At 39.4% G+C, this 25,968-nt stretch overlaps 1 protein-coding gene across 1 annotated transcript in view; it reads left to right on the top strand.

Annotated features, from left to right (window-relative positions):
- The window catches only part of mgat5 (alpha-1,6-mannosylglycoprotein 6-beta-N-acetylglucosaminyltransferase), an 81,536-nt gene that overhangs the window by 41,997 nt on the left and 13,571 nt on the right, over positions 1-25,968 (top strand). The window contains exons 10-12 of the mRNA XM_079581831.1: positions 1,615-1,748; positions 13,436-13,569; positions 25,785-25,934. Coding sequence (XP_079437957.1) covers positions 1,615-1,748; positions 13,436-13,569; positions 25,785-25,934 — 418 coding nt within the window. The remainder of the gene's footprint in view (positions 1-1,614; positions 1,749-13,435; positions 13,570-25,784; positions 25,935-25,968) is intronic.

Here is a 25,968-nt window from a genome sequence, read left to right as displayed (position 1 = left end):
TTCCAGGCGCGTGGTCCCAGGCCTGCGCTCTCTCAGGGCAGCTCGGCGTTCACAAAGACAGCTGTGCAGCATCTGCGGCTCACAGAGGAGGCCGGGCGACGAGCAGGGGTGTTGAAGTCAAGCTTTGGCATTAGGAGAAGAAGGATTTTTAGGACTGAGCCATCTAAGCTGCATCATTTCGGACAAAAACTTGCAATGAGATTAACTATCAATAACTTAGCAGACATTAACTAATGAGCTAAAACTGTCATATAAACTGACAGACTAATACAAGAATCCCAAGTCCTAAGAGGAAGTCGCAAGTCTTAGTCCCTGTCCAAATGTTTCCTCTGCTGGAAGTGATTAGATTCACAAATCTGCCACATTCATCTTATGCCGGAAAATCCTCTCATCTGACTGACATCAAGCACATACATTTAAATATATTGCCTCCACTTTATATCTTGAGACAGTTCATTTGTGCTGAGAGAGAAGGCATTGAACTTTGTGACAGTTTTTGTTTCATGTGGAGAGGTCCAGCCATTACAGAGATATTAACTAGATTAAGTCAAGCCAAAATCGGGTCCATATGGATGTTTTTTCACCAAAAAATGTTCAGTAGAAGTGAATAAGTGCACTTCGCTAACGTGGAATGAAGCTAACGTTAGCTTTGCTAGCTTCCTGGTTAGCATTGTCAGTTTTTTTTAAGAATTTATGGGCTATTGAACCACTTTACTCCTCTCCATGTCTCTGTCTCTTTGTTTGGTAGAAAAATATATTCATAATTCAGTGTTAAAGCAGTACTAAGTAACTTGTTTACCTTAATAAATCCTTTCTGTAGTCTCTCTGGGGGTAATACAAGTGTTAATGGTAAGATTGGGGGGTCTTTCATCTCCCCCTGGTGTCTCTAGCCAGAAACCCACACTTGCAACTTGACTGCCACCGGACCGGAGCCACCAATACACACTTATAGAATCACGAAGAAGAAGCTAACAGGCTAACGGGCAAAGCTAACTGTGGGCTAGCGCCACTTAAACAGTATTTACAGCTAAGTTTCAGTGAAAAAATGATCTCCATTGTGTAATTGGTTGTACAATATCCCTGTCAGTGTTGTATTTACTTTCACGGACAATTAATGAGTAAAAAAAACGTAGCATGCAGTGGCGCTTATGGCCTCTAGGGGCATGAGTTACTTAGTTCTGCTTAAAAGTAATGGTGGAGAAATGCGAGAACGTTTTTTCTCTTTTCTCTTGCTCTGACTGTCTCAAACATGAACACATATGGGCAGTGTGTATTTATACACACACATAGAAGAAAACTGACAATAAAATGAAGAGAATTCCTGGAAGTTTTTCTGGCTGCTGTTTTGCGCATACATTACCTAAACACACAATGTATATCCTGTTATAACATGTTTTTCAAAGTGGATTGTGTGCAGAAGGCGGCCACCCCTTTGTCTCTCTGCGCTGAAGCTCTTTATTTAGTCCTGTGTGTTTGCCCAGAGCTGATTTATAACCGCGCTTAAGCTTTTATTGATTTTGATGCCAGTGCAGTTGTAAAGTGTAGAAGCTGGTGTTCGCTTTTAAAAAAAACTGAACAAAAACACATTGTCTTCCTCTGTGTGTGTTTGCGTAGGTGTATGCTGCGGGTGCTGGACTCTTTCGGGACGGAGCCGGAGTTCAACCACGCCCACTACGCGCAGTCCAAGGGCCACAAGACGCCCTGGGGCAAGTGGAACCTCAACCCCCAGCAGTTCAACACCATGTTCCGTAAGTACAGTGCAGTACAGCTACATGTACTTCTTCCTCTGAAAGGTTTGAAAATGAGGTACAGTAAATTTGTTTGAAAATCCAGCGTGTCACGGCTAATGGAAAGTCGTCAGTCGGATTAAAGTAATGGGTCAGAAAGTCCCCATTTAGTGATTATGAATGTAGGGCATGAGGGGTTTATTACTGTGCACCGCTTCTACTGCAGAGGAGGGGTTACGAGGTGTACTTTTTACATTCACAACTTTTACTTCTCTTTTGTTAATACTGTATATTCATTCAGTTTTATGAGCAATTTTGTCAAAGTTTACTTTTACCCAACTATCCATTGGTTATGCAGGGCTTCACAGTTGTTCTGAATGAGCAAATCAAAAATGGCTGCAATTAGCTTGTACAGTGTGGTTCAACAATATGTTTAAAACCTACAAACCCCGTCATATAGACCTTTCCAAACATGTTCTGTAATATATCGTCTCTACAAGATAATATTGAAATTGCTGTTTGGACGATATGCAAATTTACAATATCGAGTTTTTATCCAATGTCGAGAAAAGTGGGAAAACATTGGAGAAAAAAAATAGGGAAACATGGAGGAAAAATAGAGAGAAAATCGTGTAGAAAATTTGAAATATGGAGAACATTTAGTTTTTACAATATTTTACCCGATTTAGATTTTTTTCCCTCACGTATTCCCCAATCTTCCCCCATTTTTTTTCCTTTGTTTTTAATTATTTTTCCACTTTTTCCCTGTTTTGGAAACATTTTCTCACATTATTTTTTACACATTTCAAGGAATTGGGAGGACATTTTTTTGTTTGTTTTGTTTTTATGCTGGGAAATAGATACAGACAACACATGTGATAGAAAGGGGCGTGGCCTTGCGTTGTTTTCCCCCTTAACTGTTTTCAAACATGACCATATATGGGCGATTACAGAGAGGCCGCCTGGATCTATGGAGGGAAAATAATTGTAAAATGTTTTTTTTCTGCCCTTTTGTGGTCTGTTTCTTGACAATTATCTTTTTGAGCAACTAAGCAATTTAAATGACGATGTGTTTGTCTGTATCGCCCAGCCCTATCTGTAAAGCATGTGATTCGTGGATCATATTTCTCTCAGATTGATGTACTCTCAATCAAACAGAAGCGTTCCATTGTAGATTTCAGTTTGACTTCTGTACTAGCTCACAGTGTGAATTGAATCTGGATTTTATACATAAATCCCAAAGCCGTGCCACCATGAATAAGCGAACATAGATAACATTTCTGGTGGTATTTATGTTCTGGATGGAAGAGCCCACTGCAGGAACCCTCTCCCTGGAGCGTTGACCTTCTCCCAGTGGCTCAGAGGGAGTGAAATGTTACCCCGCTGTTCACGTCTGGAGAGGTGAGTCCCGACGCTGTCCGGGATCCCAGTCCGTTTCAATGCTCCCTTTGTGCGCGGGACGGGGCCTGTCTTTCTCATACGGCGCGCAGGTTAGATGATATCAGCTCTGGCCCGGCGTTAAAACCAGTGGCATCACTTCCAGCCACAGGAGACGCGAAAGACGAGCTGTTCCCCGCTGCGAGGTAGAGGATTGTCCCACAGTGCACTCCGGACCTCGGGCTCGTTCTGGACAGATCATTTTCAATAAATGGACACGCTGGCTACATGTTTACAGCTATTATTACAAAGTACATGTGTGGAAACGCTGTCCTACATGCTTCTTTTTTCATAGATTTGCCTCAGTGAGTTACATTGTCTTTGAACTAGATAGATAGATACATAGATACATAGATACATAGATACATAGATACATAGATAGATACATAGATAGATAGATTGATAGATACCTAGATTGATAGATACCTAGATTGATTGATAGATAGATTGATACCTAGATTGATAGATTGATAGATTGATAGATAGATTGATAGATTGATAGATTGATAGATTGATAGATTGATAGATTGATAGATAGATAGATAGATAGATAGATAGATAGATAGATAGATATATAGATATATAGATATATAGATAGATATATAGATAGATAGATACCAAGATAGATAGATAGATAGATAGATAGATAGATACCAAGATAGATAGATAGATACCAAGATAGATAGATAGATACCAAGATAGATAGATAGATACCAAGATAGATAGATAGATAGATACCAAGATAGATAGATAGATAGATACCAAGATAGATAGATAGATAGATACCAAGATAGATAGATAGATAGATAGATACCAAGATAGATAGATAGATAGATACCAAGATAGATACCAAGATAGATAGATACCAAGATAGATACCAAGATAGATAGATACCAAGATAGATAGATAGATACCAAGATAGATAGATAGATACCAAGATAGATAGATAGATACCAAGATAGATAGATAGATAGATACCAAGATAGATAGATAGATAGATACCAAGATAGATAGATAGATAGATACCAAGATAGATAGATAGATAGATACCAAGATAGATAGATAGATAGATACCAAGATAGATACCAAGATAGATAGATACCAAGATAGATAGATAGATAGATAGATACCAAGATAGATAGATAGATACCAAGATAGATAGATAGATAGATACCAAGATAGATAGATACCAAGATAGATAGATAGATACCAAGATAGATTGATGTATACCTGGATATATACGTCAATACCTTTATTACAGGCTCATGGTCCAGGTTATTAATTCATTCCATACTTGGTGGTGGTAAGTTTCTATTGTAGCCACAGCTGCCCTGGGATAGACTGACGAAAGCGAGGCTACCAGTCTGTGCCATCGGCCATTCCACCACCACTCACTCACTCACTGCAGCCCCCAGGCTTCCTGGTGTTTCCCAAACGGTCTCCCATCCAAGTACCGACCAGGCCCTTCCCTGATTAGCTTCCAGGGAGAGCAAAGGCCACAAATAATGTAAAATATTGTTGAATAAGTGTTAAATAAGGTGAAATGCAAATGAAGCAAAAATCACTCTGCCCACCATTTGTATTATGTAATGCGCAGAATAAAAAATACTGATTATCTGTATCAAATATAATTGAAATCCAAAAAGAAAGGTGTGTATGGATCTGGATCATTTTAAGGTAGAGCTTTTACTTGGTTGATCCCTGTGCTTGTGTTTATTTACTGCAGTGTTTGAGTATTTTAATGCAACACTATCAATAAATCAGCGTTTTAGTCGACCACTTCCTTAATAATTAGCATCACGCTGAGATTGAAAGACTCGAGGGGTACAAAAGACCAAAACCCACTTGTTTTCCCCACAGCTAATCCATTACCGCACATTCTGTATTCCCGTTTCTAATTGCTGCGCACACTTTCTCATTCCGAGCTACTCTATGGGCATGCTCCATAAATCAGCGGCCGCACCAATAGGAAGAGCATATGGCCCCGGTCCAATAAGACAACGCCGGTCCAAACTGACCCCATTAATCTCTCATTGCAGACAGCGCGGCGTTTCCTCCCGCCGCTTTTGTTTTTTGAGCGCTCTCTTAGCACCTGCCGCCGCTCAGACGCACAAGTCGTTTGTGATGAAACACGTGGAATAATGTCCTTTCTAATATGAATCAGCGATATTGTGCGGCTCTGCTTCTTCCTTGCTGCACTGAAGCCAACGAAACAAAAGAAATGCTGCTAAATGCTTCTATAAATGACTTTCTTTTGTCATTTTATCCCTTTTGTTTCCAGAAATGATGATTAATGGCGGTGGTCGTGGGTCGGGAATAGCCGTAAAGCCATTATGACTGACCCTGAGTGTATTTACTGATATTATCCCATGTCTCTCCCACTCACTCAAGTATTTTCACATCTGTGTTATTTGAAATCGATTCAATTTGTCCATCCCCTGCAATCTCTCTCCATTATCGGCCCTGGACATACTTCCTCCTCAGTGCGGGTTCTATAGGGCCGGACATTTGATAGTTTTCATCCAATACTAATGAGGTTTGTGCGCCGTGTTGTCCCAGACGTTTAGCAGCGAGCAAAGAGGTTTTGTTTAGTGCGTGGAGAAAGTCAAAAAGATGAAACATTGATTTGGAGATGATGGGTTTGTGTGTCTTATTATGCACATTTAAGCCAGAGCAACACCTCATTTGAAAGCTAAGACCTACAAAACTAATCAAAGCTTCTCCCTTGTTTTGTTTTGATCGATTTTGTTTTGTTTTCATTACTTTTTGTTGTGTTTTTGACACATTTTTGTCACGATTTTGTTATTTTGTTGCATTTTTGTCACTTCTCATTGCTGTATTTGAAGCGTTTTGGCCACATTTTGTTTAATGTAACTGTAATAAAGCCACAAAATTGTGATGAAAAATATGACGAAAAATCACCCAAAATATGACGAAAAATCATCCAAAATATGACAAAAAATCACCCAAAATATGACGAAAAATCACCCAAAATATGACGAAAAATCATCCAAAATATGACGAAAAATCACCCAAAATATGACGAAAAATCATCCAAAATATGACGAAAAATCACCCAAAATATGATGAAAAATCACCCAAAGTATGACCAAAAATCACCCAAACTATGACCAAAAATCACCCAAAAAATGACGAAAAATCACCCAAAATATGACGAAAAATCATCCAAAATATGACGAAAAATCACCCAAAATATGATGAAAAATCACCCAAAATATGACGAAAAATCACCCAAAATATGATGAAAAATCACCCAAAATATGATGAAAAATCACCCAAAATATGATGAAAAATCACCCAAAATATGATGAAAAATCACCCAAAATATGATGAAAAATCACCCAAAATATGATGAAAAATCACCCAAAATATGACGAAAAATCACCCAAAATATGATGAAAAATCACCCAAAATATGATGAAAAATCACCCAAAATATGACGAAAAATCACCCAAAATATAATGAAAAATCACCCAAAATATGATGAAAAATCACCCAAAATATGACGAAAAATCACCCAAAATATGATGAAAAATCACCCAAAATATGATGAAAAATCATCCAAAATATGTAGAAAAATCATTCAAAATATGACGAAAAAATCCCCCAAAATATGACCAAAAATTGTCCAAATTATGATGTAAAACGTTACACTGGCCTTTATGCTAAAATAAGGTAAAGAATATAAACTTTAATTGTGGAAGACAAAGATGTGGGTATAAATACTTGCTAAACCCAGACGAGATCGCACAGGTTTGGCCTCTTTCCGAGAATTTTATAATTTGTTCACTGATTTTTATTTGACGTGCTGAAGTTTATTGGTAAAACAAATAAACGACCACAACAAGTCCTCAAAGTACTTGAACATCTTATCGCTTATATCCATTCTGCTGTCCTTACAAACCCTGTCCACACACACAACGCCGAGGCTTTGCACTCGTGAACTGATTGTTGGCTCTCGGTAAATAAAGCCATGGATGCATTTGAAGTGACCTTTTCGGCGATAGAGAGAGAGGGTCGTCCGTTTACTCAGGTCAGGTCAGGATTTAGCCAAAGTCCGTCCTTGTAAAAACAGCCGTGAGTAAAGAGGTTCGAGTCCCATAAGAATTCTCCTACAGCTTCTCAAAATGACATAAGATTATGAACACAATACTGTAAATCTAAATACGTCATGGAGCTACATGGACACAGGTCAGTTTGCCATAACACCTCCCCTTTAACTCACTCACCCTTTCATATTATTAGTGAAGTATTTCAGGAAACCGTTAGCTAAGCTCCTGCCCACTCCTGCACTTAACAGATATTTTCAAAGTATCAGTAAGTATCTGGGCTACTCCCACATACCTCAGCGCTAGTAAAACGGTAGTGAAGCTATCAGGAAGTGACTAATGACATCGCTCGTATACTTCTGAGCAAAGTCAAGTCTTGGCTTGTCCTTTATCTGACGTGCAGATGCTTACAGCTGTTCGAAGCACATTTATATAAAACTGTTATAAAGATCAGCATTATCGTAGCTTCCGGGGCTAAGCATGTGTTCAATCTAACTCTATCTTCCAGGCGTGTTTCTCTTTCCGAATGTTTGTTGTTCACTTTGCCCAGGGGTGTTTTCTTCTCGAAGCCAACTCTGCGTTGAATCAAAGATGAGCCAAGTTTTTTTTTTTTTTTTTTGATGTGTGGAAGTGTCCAATTTCAAGCTACACCCAAACAATAAGCATGTGACTGTGGAGGCGTCGCTATGGTTACGTAATGCAGTTACTGGTAAAAAGCTTCCATGTGTTTCCTGACTGTGTGTTGTTATGACTGGATCTTATTATATTATGCCTTCACAGCTTCCGTTTAATATCAGGCGGCGTTTAGGACGACTGTGATTCCGTATGTTACAGATGGCGTATTAGTTTTGCCGTTTTCTGCTGAGTTAAATGTCAAAAGAACGGATTTTATGCCTGAGTTCTGGTCATTTTGGTGTCATTTTATCCAATGGAGACGATTTCACCTTATCTGACTTTTAATGCTTACTTTGTCATGAACTAAGTTAACCTCTTACCACCCGCCTAAACCAAATGCATTCTGTCCTCTTTGGCCGTTATATCGGTCTGTGTAACACCTCATTTGAAAGCTAAGACCCACAAAACTGATCTTTTTCCTCGCGTTGTTGCTGTGTTGTGTCACTTTTTTTTGTAATTATTTTGTTGAATTTTTGTTGATTTTTTTGTTGAATTTTTGCAATTTTTTGGTTGATTTTTTGTCACATCTTTGTTGAATTTTTGTCTCATTTTTGTTGAATTTTTGTCACATTTTTTCGATTTTTTGTAATTTTTTTGTTGAATTTTTGTCACATTTTTGTTGAATTTTTGTCACATTTTTGTCGAATTTTTGTCACATTTTTGTCAAATTTTTGTAATTTTTTTGTTGAATTTTTGTCACATCTTTGTTGAATTTTTGTCTAATTTTTGTCACATTTTTGTTTAATTTTTGTCACATTTTTGTTTAATTTCTTGTCACATTTTTGTTGAGTTTTTGTCACTTTTTTGTTGCGTTTACATCCTTGTTTTCTTCTCATTTTTTGTGGCTGTTTTGGTGCTTCTTTCCCCAAGAAGCTTTTTGATTAGGTTAAAGCAAAACTGGAGAAAATGGGATCCGTTCAGGTGGGAGTTAAGAGGTTTACTGAATAAACAGAATGAAACAGAATAGGCATAGATAGAATTTTGGAGCATTTTTATCTGGTCCCCTCATGATGCTTTTCTTTCATTTTACTAGACACGACACAGTTTAATATGAAAGAACACGACTCACATGTGTCATCTCCCTGCTTCATCTACCTTAAAATGAAGTGCATTAGACGGTCAACACAGTAAAATCCATCAATGAGGAAATCAACCATCATTGCTAGCTTGTCCAATCCAATTTCACTGACTTGCCAAATTCCCAGTAGTCGCTCAGCTTGAAATACCTGCCCGGCGGATCATTTTTCCCTCGTACGACCACGCCATTATTCCTCAGTCCGACTTCAGGTTTCGCCCTCTGCTTATTATCACTGAGCGCTCTTCACCCCGAGCTTCTCTCTTTTACAAATTCCCTCTGATGTTCGCTCAATAGACTCCCATTGTTTGGATCGTAAGCAGGTTCCCCTCTTTATTCGACCTTCCCCTCGAGACAAATGAGCGTAATTACTTTTATCAGCGGCGGCCGTGTGGTTTAACAAGGCACCGACCGCAGCAGCTCCCGTCGGGGACAACCGGCAACCGCACAGGCCAGGACCGGGGGTTTCTCCGCCTGGTCGGGCTGCGTTCTGGGAGGAGCACGTTCTCCGACAAATATTTTGCGATTGTCGAGTGGTTTTTTTTTAATCAAGTTTCAGTTCACGGGGCGCATTAACGTTTGAAACTGCTGAACTAAGATTACTATTAATCTCTCTGGCTGTATTTGCGACCTCTTTTTGGTGTGAAAGGCGAGGTACAGCTGCTGCTCTGTTCTTGACCCAATCACGTTCCTATGGCAACCGTGAGGGGACAAACAGGGGTGAAGATGAAAGACAAGCGGCCATCAAAAAAACATGGCGCCCGTGCATCTGGTATCGTCTCCATCAGATATTGTTTAGAAGATTTGAAAACATAAAGTGATAGTCTGTAAGTTTCAATGTTTTACAAATTGAATTGATTGAAATTTGAGGTAGCATAAGTATTATTAAATATGATTTCAGACACTAATCAGAATCGGCGGGGTACCACATTGACCAATGAGATGAGCTTTCCTGTGTCTGGTCCAATCAGGAAGGAAGGGGGAGGAGCTTGATCGTTTACTTCTGAAAATTCTGTTCTTTCTGGTTAAAGAGGGGAGGAATTTCATTCTATCACTCCTCACTTTGTAAACTTCCGGACTATCTCTTTAACCTCTTACCCCCCACCTCAACCGGGTGCATTTTCTCCAGTTCGCTAAAGCTAAGACCTACAAAACTGATCTCAATGGATCTTTATCCTTGCGTTGTTGCCATGTTGTCATCGGACTTTTGCCACTTTTTCATAGCTTTTTTTGTCAGTCTTTTGTTGCTTTTTGGGTGCTCTCTTTATTTTCATTTTTGCCACTTTTTCCATAGTGTTTTGGTCACTTTTTTGTAGCTTTATTATCACATTTTACCATTTTTTCCATAGTGTTTTGGTCACTTTTTTGTAGCTTTAATATCACATTTTTGCCACTTTTTCCATAGTGTTTTGGTCACTTTTTTGTAGCTTTATTATCACATTTTTGCCACTTTTTCCATAGTGTTTTGGTCACTTTTTTGTAGCTTTAATATCACATTTTTGCCACTTTTTCCATAGTGTTTTTGGTCACTTTTTTGTAGCTTTAATATCACATTTTTGCCACTTTTTCCATAGTGTTTTGGTCACTTTTTTGTAGCTTTAATATCACATTTTTGCCACTTTTTCCATAGTGTTTTGGTCACTTTTTTGTAGCTTTAATATCACATTTTTGCCACTTTTTCCATAGTGTTTTTGGTCACTTTTTTGTAGCTTTAATATCACATTTTTGCCACTTTTTCCATAGTGTTTTGGTCACTTTTTTGTAGCTTTAATATCACATTTTTGCCACTTTTTCCATAGTGTTTTGGTCACTTTTTTGTAGCTTTAATATCACATTTTACCATTTTTTCCATAGTGTTTTGGTCACTTTTTTGTAGCTTTAATATCACATTTTTGCCACTTTTTCCATAGTGTTTTGGTCACTTTTTTGTAGCTTTATTATCACATTTTTGCCACTTTTTCCATAGTGTTTTGGTCACTTTTTTGTAGCTTTAATATCACATTTTTGCCACTTTTTCCATAGTGTTTTTGGTCACTTTTTTGTAGCTTTAATATCACATTTTTGCCACTTTTTCCATAGTGTTTTGGTCACTTTTTTGTAGCTTTAATATCACATTTTTGCCACTTTTTCCATAGTGTTTTGGTCACTTTTTTGTAGCTTTAATATCACATTTTTGCCACTTTTTCCATAGTGTTTTGGTCACTTTTTTGTAGCTTTAATATCACATTTTTGCCACTTTTTCCATAGTGTTTTGGTCACTTTTTCGTAGCTTTATTATCACATTTTTGCCACTTTTTCCATAGTGTTTTGGTCACTTTTTTGTAGCTTTAATATCACATTTTTGCCACTTTTTCCATAGTGTTTTTGGTCACTTTTTTGTAGCTTTAATATCACATTTTTGCCACTTTTTCATAGCTTTTTTTGTCAGTCTTTTGTTGCTTTTTGGGGGCTCTTTTTATTTTCATTTTTCCCACTTTTTCATAGTGTTTTTTGGTCACTTTTTTGTAGCTTTATTATCACATTTTCCCCACTTTTTCATAGTGTTTTTTGGTCACTTTTTTGTAGCTTTAATATCACATTTTTGCCACTTTTTCCATCGTGTTTTGGTCACTTTTTTGTAGCTTTAATATCACATTTTTGCCACTTTTTCCATAGTGTTTTGGTCACTTTTTTGTAGCTTTAATATCACATTTTTGCCACTTTTTCCATAGTGTTTTGGTCACTTTTTTGTAGCTTTAATATCACATTTTTGCCACTTTTTCCATAGTGTTTTGGTCACTTTTTTGTAGCTTTATTATCACATTTTTGCCACTTTTTCCATAGTGTTTTGGTCACTTTTTTGTAGCTTTAATATCACATTTTTGCCACTTTTTCCATAGTGTTTTTGGTCACTTTTTTGTAGCTTTAATATCACATTTTTGCCACTTTTTCCATAGTGTTTTGGTCACTTTTTTGTAGCTTTAATATCACATTTTTGCCACTTTTTCCATAGTGTTTTGGTCACTTTTTTGTAGCTTTAATATCACATTTTTGCCACTTTTTCCATAGTGTTTTTGGTCACTTTTTTGTAGCTTTAATATCACATTTTTGCCACTTTTTCCATAGTGTTTTGGTCACTTTTTTGTAGCTTTAATATCACATTTTTGCCACTTTTTCCATAGTGTTTTGGTCACTTTTTTGTAGCTTTAATATCACATTTTTGCCACTTTTTCCATAGTGTTTTGGTCACTTTTTCGTAGCTTTATTATCACATTTTTGCCACTTTTTCCATAGTGTTTTGGTCACTTTTTTGTAGCTTTAATATCACATTTTTGCCACTTTTTCCATAGTGTTTTGGTCACTTTTTTGTAGCTTTAATATCACATTTTTGCCACTTTTTCATAGCTTTTTTTGTCAGTCTTTTGTTGCTTTTTGGGGGCTCTTTTTATTTTCATTTTTCCCACTTTTTCATAGTGTTTTTTGGTCACTTTTTTGTAGCTTTATTATCACATTTTCCCCACTTTTTCATAGTGTTTTTTGGTCACTTTTTTGTAGCTTTAATATCACATTTTTGCCACTTTTTCCATCGTGTTTTGGTCACTTTTTTGTAGCTTTAATATCACATTTTTGCCACTTTTTCCATAGTGTTTTGGTCACTTTTTTGTAGCTTTAATATCACATTTTTGCCACTTTTTCCATAGTGTTTTGGTCACTTTTTCGTAGCTTTATTATCACATTTTTGCCACTTTTTCCATAGTGTTTTGGTCACTTTTTTGTAGCTTTAATATCACATTTTTGCCACTTTTTCCATAGTGTTTTGGTCACTTTTTTGTAGCTTTAATATCACATTTTTGCCACTTTTTCTATAGTGTTTTTGGTCACTTTTTTGTAGCTTTATTATCACATTTTACCATTATTTCCATAGTGTTTTGGTCACTTTTTTGTAGCTTTAATATCACATTTTTGCCACTTTTTTTTTTTGCTTTTTTTGTTCCGTTTTCATCCTTGTCTTCCTCTCATTAATATCGCGATTTTGAATCTTTTTACAAGAAGCTTTTTGATTTAGGTATTGCCAAATTGGAAAAAAAATGTGCTCGGTTCAGGCAGTAGTTAAGAAGTAAATTGAAAATGATTTAGCACTTAGCTCAGAAGACTTTTTTTTTATGCTAATTTGTCTCTTAAGCAAAATCTAAAAAGGTCTGACCCTGTACTTAGATGATTTCTAACTAGGTTTTGACCTCACCTTATTGTGGATCGTTCATAATGTGGGATGTTTGATGGCTACATGCTAACAGCTATAGGAAAAATCCACAGAGCTGGCTAACAAAGGTTGAAAAACTGTGTCTATATCGGCTCCAGCTGAAATGATGACATTCTGGTGAAGCCTATGACAATGCACCATACTAATAATAACAGTATGTCCGGGTTATGCGTAATGTCTCAAAGTTCTTTGTTCTTGTGTGTCTCCGTAGCCCACACTCCTGACAACAGCTTCCTGGGCTTCGTGGTGGAGCAGCACCTCAACGCCAGCGACATCCGACACATCGACGACATCAAGAGGCAAAACCAGTCCCTCGTCTACGGGAAAGTGGACAATTTCTGGAAGGTACGTGGGCAGCCCTTTTGTAGAGACGCATTTAGCTCATCTTTTGATTTCATTACATTTCTGTGTCGTATCTGTACCTATATATTTTTTTTCTTTTGCAATTGTTTCCGCCCGACATCTCATATTGTGAAGAGTCTTCCTCCAGAATACAGAAATGGTGTCAGCTTTAAAACCATCAAGGCCTGAGACATAATCCACCCGCCACGGCAGGCCAAACAATGCGCAAATCTCTCCAAAGTCTCCAAGTTGTTTTTGTCTAGGATACAGTAATCCCTTGGCCCTTTTGCCGCAGTGTGAGCATGCATTTGAATATATTAAAAGTGAGGAGAGAGGGTGATAAGCTGAATTTGGGCAGCTAAACCAGACTCTTAATAAGTTTCTGTGTGGAACTTTTTAGCAAGGTTCTTCAAAGGGTTTACGCAGCAGAATGGTGGGGAAATAGGGTGGCTTTGCACACTCTTGTCGCCTATTCAGTCCAAACACTTTCATCTTTATGAGCAGAATATCTCGGGAAATATCGTGGATGGGTCGGATTTGTTTCGAGAATTATTTGCATTTAAGATTTTTCTAGTCGAGGGGGAAAACTAAGAGGAACTATTTCACTTATTACTCCACAACTTCATTAACAAATGCTGAATTGTGGATGTATTGTCTACAAAATGAAGATACAGAGACATGGGGAGAAGCAAAGTAGTTCAACAGCCCATAAATACATAATAACAGAGAATGCTAACCTTAAATCTAACGTTACCTTCATGCTACAAGCTAGCGGCTAGCGTAGAGTGCCTTTTTTTTTTTTTACTTCTATATATATTCTGCTCTGGGAAAAAAATCCTAATTACCCGGTTTTAGTCTGCCAGCAAACATCTAAAATGAGTGCTAAAGTTACACCCCCACATGGCCACTAAGAGGAAAAAGAACAACTATTTAGCTCTTTTCTCCACAACTTCATTAACTAATGCTTGATTATGGATGTTTATGAAATGTTTATGTTTATGAAATAAAGATACAAAGACATGGAGAGGAGCAAATTGATTCAACAGCCCTTAAATACATGAATAACAGAGAATGCTAACCATAATTCTAACGTTAGCTTCATGCTGCAAGCTAATGTAGAGTGCCATGTTTTTTTTTTACTCCGAGTGGACTTTTTTTTTTATGAACTCTTTACTTCAGAACTTCATCAACAAACACTGAATTATGGATATATTTTCTTTTCCAAATCAAGATACAAAGACATGGATAGGAGCAAAGTGGTTCAACAGCCCATGGAATTCTAACCATCATTCTAACGTTAGCTTCATGCTACAGGCTAACGGCTAACTTAGAGTGCCATTTTCTTTACTTTAAATCACTTGATTTTGACTTTGCTTTATATTTGAGTGCTAAGTATGCTTATAGTCCGCCAGAAAACATCTAAAGAGAGTGCAGAAATAAAGATTTCCACAACAGACTTCCTTCCTCTTCGCTAGGCCACGCCCCCAAGTATGACACAAGGCCGTCTGTATCTATGTCACTATTGCTACAGACACTTTTACAGCTTTTTACTTATTTTTTCTTCATGTAAAACCATAAATGAAACTTACCATTGACATTATCCACTCAAACTAAGTTATTATTCTGAGAACCAAAGGGAAAAAGAGCTGGAAATCCAATATAAAACAGTGTGCGAGATAAAACGGCACAAAACAACACAAGTTCCGCATCTAACTTTGCTAATGCCACCGTTTCACACTCCCTGCTCTTGCGTCCTCATTGGAGCCGTAAAAAGGGACATCTCGCAGCATGGAGCCGCTAATCACACTCTCTCTTCATTACTTTTAATTAAGGGACATTTTGGGGTCGAATTATAACGAGCCATTTGCCTCCTCCTACTTTTCACACCCCGCGGTTTGTCTTTGCTCGCCTTGCACTCGGCTTAACAGGCTTGATGTGTAAATAGATGGAGTCAGTGTTTAAAATAGATGCGGGGCGATGAAATAGGTCTCTCACGCTTTGAAAGTTTGAACTATTGAGCTTGTATCTACATCAATTTGAACAGTACAAGCAACATCACATTAAAATCTATCTTTTCTTAGCTTTTATATTTGATTTAGCGTATTTGCCACTCCATTTATTAATTTTTAGCCGTTCTTTCAAACACTGACTTCTATTCATCTACTATATTATCTTGTTCTGTTCCATTTCTTTTCACATTGTAACATATTGAAGCCCAGTCAAACCAGGAAAGTACTATTTTAAGCTTCCTTTAAAGTCAGTCTTCCTGTACGTCTTTAAGATGAATGCGTTTGACAAGTAAAATCTGAGTAAGTAATGGCGTTCACATTCAAATTGAGCCTGATCAGTATGCCCAGTGCACTCGGGCCACGCGCGAATATGTAGGAAGCAAATGAAGCACTGGTTTTGAATGTCAAATAGAGTATTTCGGCGCGTCATTGTTGCAGTGTTGAAAGTAAGGTGAAGCTAAAGGAGGAAAATGGAAGCGGGGAGGAGGAAATGCTCTACAAACTGTGGTTGAATTTTAAAACTAGAAATTCAGGATGTGTCTGTGATGACTGTATATCTACTGCGACACAGGCCTGGGCGATACATCGATATTTAAGATATATCGATATATATTTTTAAATGTGATATGGAGATATGAAACCATGTTGTGTATATCGGGATATTTCAAATTCAGATAAGCTATTAAGTTCACAAAAAGAAACAGGACATCTCAAGCTGATTTAAAAATCTTCTTAAAGTGAGCACTTTATTTTGATATCTCTTTTATACATAAATACTGCCCTATTTTATTTTCTAGGCTATTTTTATTTAAGATTTTTTTGTTTATTTACATGTGCACCTTACGGAGCTTTGCTATACAGTGTTTACATACAAGTTTACATTTTATAGTTTATCGGGATATATATCGTATATCGATGTTCAACCAAAATGTCTCGCGATATGACTTTTGGTCCATATCGCCCAGCCCTACTACGACAACTGCTGTTTCAAATTATGCCCATAACAAGGCAATAATCACTTATACAAGTAGGCCTGTCACGATAACAAAATCCGATATATCGAGGCAGGAAAATATCGCGATAAACGATATTATTGAAGCCTCAGAGACTCAATCTAAAGCTTATAAATGAGTACTTTCTCTTAAAACATCCTACAATAAACATGAAATACAATGAAACACGGCCTACTTTGGGTAAAACATAAAGTACAACATAAAAACAAAGGGAAAGCATGCAAATAAATGTACAGACGGTAAGTATTGAGCCCAAAAATGTATTGTTCCATCTATTTATTGAACAAGATTTAGAATGTGATGTCAGGTGGAGGGCGGGGCCAATACAACTCTATGTGAGAAACACTTTTTTGGTTCGTTTTGTCAGACACTAAGGTTAGAGATGTTAAAGATCTTTTACCTTTACATGTTTCAGCCGCCATCTGCAGGCCGTCATCAGAAGTATCACCGTCTGACAAAACGAACCAAAAAAAGTGATACTAGAACACAAGTAGACACAATGAACGTTACGAAGTTTCTATGGGAGAAATGCAGTTTTTGGATGAAATCTCGAAAATTGACAAATGTTTTTCCTCATCAGTGTTTGATCGCGATTGGATTCACAAACCTGACATATTACTTTTATATCTGAAAGTCCTTTCTATTGGACAACATCACGCTCATGTTTTCGCATATCGTCACCACTTTTTGACGTTTTTCTGCTAAAATATTTGGACATTAGTTCATATGTGCTGACAGAGGAGACGATGAACTTTTTGACAGTTTTTGTTCCTCAGTTACCATAGTTACCGTCAGATGCTCCACCTCAATTTTAAACTATAGGCTCACACTTTCCATCTTCCCTTTTGAATGTACTTTGACTAAAAAAATATATATCTTGACAATTAATCCATAATTTTACCAAATCCATGGACATTCTTGTAATGTTTTGGGATCCGCCTCGTCTGAGTCATCGCTCCATCATCTCTTTAATCCCGTGTAAGTCCTGTCAATCCAGTAGTGCCGCATTTGTCCGGTCGTGTACACAGTGGAATCTGAACAGGCTTCAGAAGCTTCCCTCTCAGTGTGAGCAGGTTTGAACAGGTGTTGCGGACGTTACCTGAGCTCGGCGCGTGTGTCAGTCTAACAAAGCTACACGATATCGCACAATAGCGGAGAATTACTGTGTTGATCCCGCAGGCACTTCACACAGGACGGACAGACGGTGCTTGTAACGTATAACTTGAGCGTCACGTTCACTATTGTTGCCTGATATGGAAACCGCCTCGTGTTTAAGTGGGGCTTAAGGCCGTTTGGAGAAGCGGGATGTGGTTAGGATCATGTTTGAGGTAATTTTCACAGTTAAGCGCCGAAGAAACACGAAGCTACTTAGACCAGGAGTGTTAGACTCATCTGTGTCTTGGGTCGAAGTTCAGCTCCTATGGCGGGTCGCGGGCCACATATAATGTAAACAAGAAAATGCTATAGAGACATTTTTTCCAATAAATGAATAAGAATAATGAGCTGTGATTTGGTCAAAGCCCCATCATGACTGACCACATGGCTATAATATTATGTTCATATCTGCTCTCTTGTTATATCAGTGCCATGTGCTGGACATGTGGAAATCTTTCATTTAGTTTTTTATTTAAGCTTCCCCCTTGTGGCTAGAATGAGCATTCGGGTTAATCTTTAAAAATTCACAACTCTGCACAGGAATGGACTTACTTTTTTGCGGACATAGACACAGACGGCATCATAGAAGGGGGCGTGGCCTCGCCAAGGGGGAAAATAAAATCTTTTTAGCCATTTTCTGGTGGAATATGAACTTATTTATCACACATAAATAAAGTCAAGTGTAAATCGGGCCCATATGGATATTTTCTGACAGCACATTGTTCAGTAGAAGTGAAAAAACAGCAGTCGTAGCTAGTGCTAGCTAGCCGTTAGCATTAGCACGATGCTAACATGAAGCTTCGTGTTAGCATTCTCCGTTATTTATTTATTTATGGGCTGTTGAACCACTTTGCTAGTAGAAAACTATATTCATAATTCAGCATTTGTTAAAGTAGTTTTTGAATAATTAGAGAAAGTTTAGATTTTTCTCAATTGTTTTCCCCCTGAACTGTTTTTCCTGAGGTACTGTCTGTATCTATACTCAGGAATTTATGCTCTACAAGGCAAGGGCCGGATTAAATCATCTCGCGGGCCGGATCTGACCCGCGGGCCGCCTGTTTGACACTCCTGACCTAGACCATTGTTTGGATATGGATGAAAACGCTTCTTTTCAGTCCCATTGACACTGACTTGTTTTTGAGCTAAATTATTGATGGAGAATTAGTTATCTCCCACCAATGTCTAAGGCTTTCATTGTGAACAGTCACTCGCGGTTTTCTGGCCTGTTTTCCATTTCTCTGCAGATAGGAAGTTGGGTCTCATTAGCTGTGAGTTGTAAGGGGAATTTATTGCACCACAAGTTGAGTTTCAATGACGTCCTGGGCCTTTCGTTTCCTCTCAGCGGTTTCACGCTTGTCTGCGACGACTTCCAGATAATGTAGAAAACCACAAAGTACATGACGCTAAACACATGTGTCGAATCTATGTTTACCGCGAGTTTTCCAGCTTCTGCCATGCATTTTAGGGATTTTTCGTCTGTCGCAGCGCGCCCCGGCACTATTAAACAGGCATGAGCGTTCGTGCAGCGAGTTCTGAGATGAGTCGGACTGAGAGATGCTGTTCATTTATTCACTCCACTCCGCCGCTCCCATCCAAACACGTTTTATGTTTTATTCACTTGAGGGACATGGCACCTCCACCGGGCAAAAGGTGTTACTCGCAATTGGAATTTCCACAGATCTGTAGCAACAATTGAAGAAATATAGAGTATTGATTGACGAAGTAAAAGTTTTGTTATTTGCTTGCCCTTTCTTCTACTGCTGTATACTTCCTATCTGTAGGGCTTATCTCTCACCCTCTATAAGGGAGTGTGCTTCCTCCGATTCGATTTATAGAAGTTATTTTTTCCACACTTTCGGTCCCTGGTGTCGAAAATGATACGAAATGTGCCTTATCTGACTGCGTTTGAAGTCTGGAGGTGTGAGGGTCGTGGGAGGGGAAAAGTGGAGCACCTGTCTGCATTTTGATCGAGGTTCAGAAAAACCCGACAGCCTCAAAGTATCGCCGCCGCCGCCGCCACTGCCTCGCAACTGAACATTTCCAACTATATATATTTAAAAAAAAAAAGGGAAATATCACAGAAATGAACAGAGTCAAGTCCCGCTTACGTGTGAATCCACAGAGCGTGAGGCAACAGCGTTTTCACTCGACAAGAGAGTCAGTTTTTCTGCAGTTCAAGACGGGAGTTTTCATTCTTGGAGTATGCGCGTGCCATCAGGGAAGAAGAAGAAGAAACCTGCTGATGGAAGAGCATTACCTGGTGATTCAGCTTTACCCACATCTTAAAGCTTCTTGATTGGAGCTTAAAGCCTATAGACCAGTGTAGCGCCTCTGTTGAAAGCTAAGACCTACAAAGCTATGATCTCAGCTTCTTCCTCTTTTTTGTTGTCAACTCTAAGTCGTTTTTGTGGCTTTTATGTTGCATTTTTGTCCGTACTCGTAGCTTTTTTTTGGTTAAGTTATGGCCGCATTTCGTTTCAAAAACATAAAACGAGGAGCTTCGATCAGTTTTTCAAGTCTTAGCTTTCAAATAAGATGTTTACACCGACCTACAGGCTTTAACCTTCAGTCAAGAAGCTTTAAGATTTTGGGTAATTCCGTGCTGGAGAAAATGTGCTTGGTTAAGGCGGGTGTTTAAAGCAGAACTACGTAACTCATGCCCCTAGAGGCCATAAGCGCCACTGCAGGTGTCGTCGCATGTTACTCATTAATTGTCCATGAGAGTAAATACTACAGACAAAGGGAGAGAGGGATATTGTACATCCAATTACACAATGGAGATCATTTTTTTCACTCAAACTTGGCTGTAAATACTGTGTAAGTGGTGCTAGCCCGCAGTTAGCTTTGCCCGTTAGCCTGTTAGCTTCTTCTTCGTGATTCCTTGGTGCAGGGAAAGTTGCAATTGTGGTTTTCTGGCTAGAGACACTAAGGGGAGATGAAAGACCCACTTGTATTACCCCTGTAGCGACTACGGAAAGGATTTATTAAGGTAAACAAGTTGCTAAGTACTGCTTTAAAGGGTCAAAGCACTTCTGAAAATGAAACATCAAAAGTCGTAGTAGAATACCTTGAGCTTTTTTGCTGAAATCCACCTCTAAACTCGCTTCAGTACCGCCTACTCCAGGGGTGGCCAACCAGTCGGAGACCAAGAGCCGAAATTTTCAACCTTGATCCTGTGAAGAGCCACAAAGGCACCGACCATTAGCGAGATCCCGGGGCGGTAGTTTATTGTGATTAAATAGAATGTGACCGTTTTATTTAATCACAATAAACTATAACTTTATGCCTTTTTCTTTTTCTTTAAAATAATTGTGTTAGATTGAATGGTTTTACTCCTCAACAAGATAGAAATACATGTATATTAAATGACATTTTGTGTTTCCTGTTCTGACTGAGACAGAATTAGATTATTATTATTATTTTTATTTTTTTTAATGCTGGGGTGTGTTTGTATGTGGGGCCCTGCCCACTGAGCCCCCTTCTCTGATTCGCCCCTGGCCTGTGCGCTCAGTGCCTGCAGCTTTGTCCTGACTGGACTGTGCAGAGAACGCACTCTAGGCTGCACAAAGTTCATGAACTTTAACCAGGAGCCTCTGGAGGATCTGAGAGTCTGTTTTAAGTTGCATCTGTTACAGTTATAGCACGTGTGAAAGAAAAGTCATGACTTTGCGTATTTCCGCGTTACGATGTCGCGCTTCGCATCATACGCTTAATAAGAGCTCCGCTTTTTTCCATTTCCTAATGTTGATCTTTTTCTGTGAATATGTGGCCAAATTACGTCAAATAAAGAGTAGCTGATCAGAAACCTGAAAAGCACAGAAGCTAATCCTAGTGCCACGATCTGCCTGCCTGTTGTTCAACCTACATCCCGCTGTGAGTGAGGCTGCACGGGCACCTTTTACACGCCGCCTCGAAAAGGAGAGAGATACAGACTCTCATTCATGTAGAGATGGAAACAGGGTCTGTAGGACAATGGTTGGATTTTTGGTCAAAGACTGTTACAGTTTATGGGAAATATTTACCAATTATTTTGCAAAGAGCCGCATTGTATTAAACATCTCCAATCATGCAAAGAGCCGCACTCTAATTGGCCAAGAGCCGCATGCGGCTCGAGAGCCGCGGGTTGGCCACCCCTGGCCTACTCCTACAACCTGTCAAAACAAAAACACCGCAACGGGTCAAATCTCCCATCAGCCCTTGCAACTCAGGCCCAAAGCCGTTTCCTCATGGCGACTGTGAACTCCCATTTAAATTACGGTACATTAAATCCTCCGCTCCCTCTCTCTCTCGCTCTCGCTCCGCGGCAGCGTTTACAAATTCCCCGTGATTTACAAGGTCGTAAACCGCGCCTCCCACTCCCTCTCTCCTGCTTTAATCAACCCCTCCAGCCCGGGCACTCATTCTATCACTGCGGGGGCTAATGCAAGTCGATGGGCCCGCACACACACGGAGGCTCCTTGCTGTGGACGTGTTCACCGCCGTGATTGGTCCAGGGATGTCGAGCCAGCAAGATGTCACGCACACAGAACGCATGCTTTGTTTCACGAGGTGCGAGCCGATGCTAAGCAGTACGTGCTATTTTGTGAGCTTTAAAGGCAACGTGGCACGCGAAGTCGACCTCTGAGCTTTTAACTGAATGATAATCGTCAAAAAAAGAACATATAGGGAGCACTGTTTTGCTTCATTCATCCCTGTACGCTATTGGTTTCTTCCTCTAACGCCGAATTGCTCCGATTTGTGCTTCCTGGATTTTATTACATCATAGGGCGAACTCAAAACTGGACCCATTCTGCACTGTGTGTTCATCACAGCGCCATTGATTTGCAAGCGTGCCCTTAAATGAAAGTTTTTTTCCCCATTTTTTTTTCTGAACGTTTGCCCAATTTACCCACAATTTTTTTCTCCATTTTTTACATGTTTTATCACTAATATTTTTTTCTGCATTTTTTTCAACACAATTTTTTCGTCACAATTTCTCCCTATTTTCCTCCTATTTTTCTTAATTTTTGCCAATTTTCTATTACTAATATTTTTTCAAATTTTTATTTTTTTTTACACGTTTTTTCTGATTTTTTACCCCCCAAAAAAATCCAAATTTTTTGTCACAATTTCACCCAATTTTCCTGATTTCCCCCAACATTTTTTCTTAATTTTGGCAATTTTTATCTTGTTTTTACACCATTTTTTTCTCCACAATTTCTCCCCAGTTTTTCCCCCTATTTTTCTTAATTTTTGCCTCTTTTTTTTATTGCTAATATTTTCTAAAAAAAAACCATATATTTTATTTTTTCAGAATTTTGTTTTACACATTTTTTTGTCACAATTTCCCCCCATTTTCATACATTTATTGACATTGCTGATGAACCTGATGTCATAAATTTGCAGATCTTACAGACTTGATTGTGTCTAAATGACCGATATTTTAGTATTGGTATAGTTCACGTATCAGTATCGAAAACAAAGTTAAAAAATGCATGGGTACCCAGCCCTACTGAGAACAGGATTAAATATAGTCATACAAGCTCAAGCAGAGGGTTTTCGTTTCTCTACTGCTTTGGTGACGGCCATATTTATGACTTTTCTGGATCAGTCAGTACAATTTTTCCCTGAATCTCATTGGCTAGTCGACATAGCAGTGATATTATCATGGTTTCCCTGCTCCAGCTCTGTTGTTTTGTGGAGGAAGTGGCCCATGCTTCACGGAGCATCTGTCCGCTCATGTCCCCTGACCGTGAAGACGCTTTGTGTGGCAGCTGCTTCGGGCCACTCCACTCTCTCTCGCTCACTCTCTGTCCAGTAACACCGAAAAGAAAAGAAAAAAAAAAAAAATCGCCACTGCGGAGGAGAAGGATGCCCACTTACAACCGTCCTCTTTCCTTTGGGGTTTTGTTTTCTGCCACGGGGAAGTCACAACAAGGCAGAAATAAATGGCGGGAAATGCATTTGTGTGCATTCCCATATACTGTTAGCAAACACCGCTGTACAGCTCAGATCCCTGCGGGGGACAGATTAGCAGGTAGAGAGTTCAGCGTCCTAATTAGGCCGCAGCCCCTCTCTCTTGTTCTCTCCGCATCCACACACCGGGCCTGCTTTAGTTACATCAGGCCAGCCCCAGGCATCTGATAGGCAGGTCCGGAGGGAGAGCGACGAGCGGCGAATGAAATCCAAGCCCCAAGACACAGGTCGAGGAGAGCGGAGACACTGGCACACACACACAGTCCCTCAAGTTATTTAAGACGTGTGTTTTATAGCCCTTAATGGAAGTGGGGATTCCTGTTTGGATGATTTTTGGTGCCCAGACGTTGACATTTTCCTCTTGAATGTGAAGAGACGATTGCGAAGTACGTCGTATGGCAGCCATGTTCCTTCACTTTGCCCTTGAGCAGCTGTAGTCAATGGTTGTGGAGGTAGGTGATCGAAATGTCTCTAGTTTAACCTCTTAAACTTGCCTGAACCAAGCGCTTTTTCTCCTGTTTGGCTTTACCCAAATCTGAAAGCTTCTTGGAAAAGAGTTTCAAAATAGCAACGAAACTGAGAGGAGAATGAAGATAAAAACAAAAAAGTGACAAAAGCGTGACGACAAAGTAGGGCTGGGCGATATGGCCAAAAAATTAAATCTTGATTTTTTTATTTTTTTACTCAGTTTGAACGATTACGATTTTAATCAATTTTATTGGAGCTAAACTTAAAAGTTCTCCTGATCTTTCATAATGAAGAAAACTGCTCTGTCCTGCTCATTAATATTTAGGTTAAAGTGACTATACGGAGTTTAAAAATGTTAGTATTTCTAGCCATGTTCTAATGTGTAGAATGAGCTCAGACCTGTTCACAATAACTGCCTCTAAAATCCTGCACCGTCACTCAAAAAGGTGTTAATTCGGGTCTTAAGTGCCGTCATGCACAAGCTTAATATAGAAGCTGCAGTTACACATAAGACCTGAGGTGGCAGTAGTGAGTATAAAATGACTAACTTGCATCTAGCCCCTTTAAATACAATTAGGCCCATTTAAAAATAGTATTATTTATGTTTTAAATATTCCTTGTGTGCTCTCAAAAGTAAAACTTCTCATCCCCTTGAGCTCTGCTGTGATTGACAGCCGTCTCCATGGAGACTCAAGGGGAAAGGGGCGGAGTTATATGTTTCAGCACCTCCGCCATGTTTGTCTCCGCACCAGTGGGATATTATTGGCAGGGCAGAAAGGATCAGGGGGAACTTTGTTTTGGGTAATTTGGGTAAAGCTGAACTGGAGAAAATGCGCTCAGTTAAGGCGGGGGTTTAGAGGTGAACTGAGAGACTTAATTCATGTGGAAAGTTGATACAAGCCTCTTCTGTGGCAATGAATCACTAGTTTTTTATGATTGTGCTGGAGAATAACAGGCAGTGATTTTTCCCAGACCTTTTTACATCTTCCTCAGTATCAGGGAGCTCCAACCTTACCTGCACATATATATTCCTTTCCCGTCCCCGGCCCCGCTCGCCATGGTTTACCCGTTATAATGTAGGTCACACAGAGCACGTAATGATAGGGAAAACGAAATGAGAATCTGGTTCCGTCGGGGATTAGGACCTACCTAGGGGGGGGGGGTTAAAACAAGGAAAAGGTAGCAGGCGTTAAATGTGTTTAATATTTCAATCTCCCCTCCGGCGTCCTAACCTTTCTGACTCGCCTGTCCGACCGTTGCGAATCCGGATGAGGTAGATTGTCTTTTTAATAAAGGACACGGAGGCCAGAGTCGATACCCAACGGCAAGTCGTGCTCGGAGGCTATTTTTAACCTGGCCCGGCTGATTGTGGCCAGATGGTCAGACAGGTAGCGCGAAACAAAAGTTCAGCAGGGCATCGGGCAAATGATGAGATCGTGGAGCGATACGAGCGGAGCCAAGATAAACGCAGAAAACCAATACTGCCATGTGAAGACTTTGTACTTTTAGCGCCGGAGGGGGTTGCATCAGGACGGGAGGCAAAAAGAGCCCGTGCTGCTGTGTCGAAGATGAACCCTTAGTCCAGTGATGACATTAACCACTCCTCTGTTGCTTCTAGGACAAGAAGAAGTACCTCGACATCATCCACAGCTATATGGACGTCCACGCCACCGTTCACGGGACCAGCACCATCCACCTGCCCAGCTACGTGAAGAACCACGGCATCCTGAGCGGCCGAGACCTCCAGTTCCTGCTGAGGGAAACCAAGGTGACACTTCTTATGGTTATTACATGGTTCCTCT

The sequence above is a fragment of the Gobius niger genome (genome assembly GCF_951799975.1).
Source record: "Gobius niger genome assembly, chromosome: 23".
Classification (NCBI taxonomy): Eukaryota; Metazoa; Chordata; class Actinopteri; order Gobiiformes; family Gobiidae; genus Gobius; species Gobius niger.
This window is presented reverse-complemented; position numbering and strand designations above follow the sequence as displayed.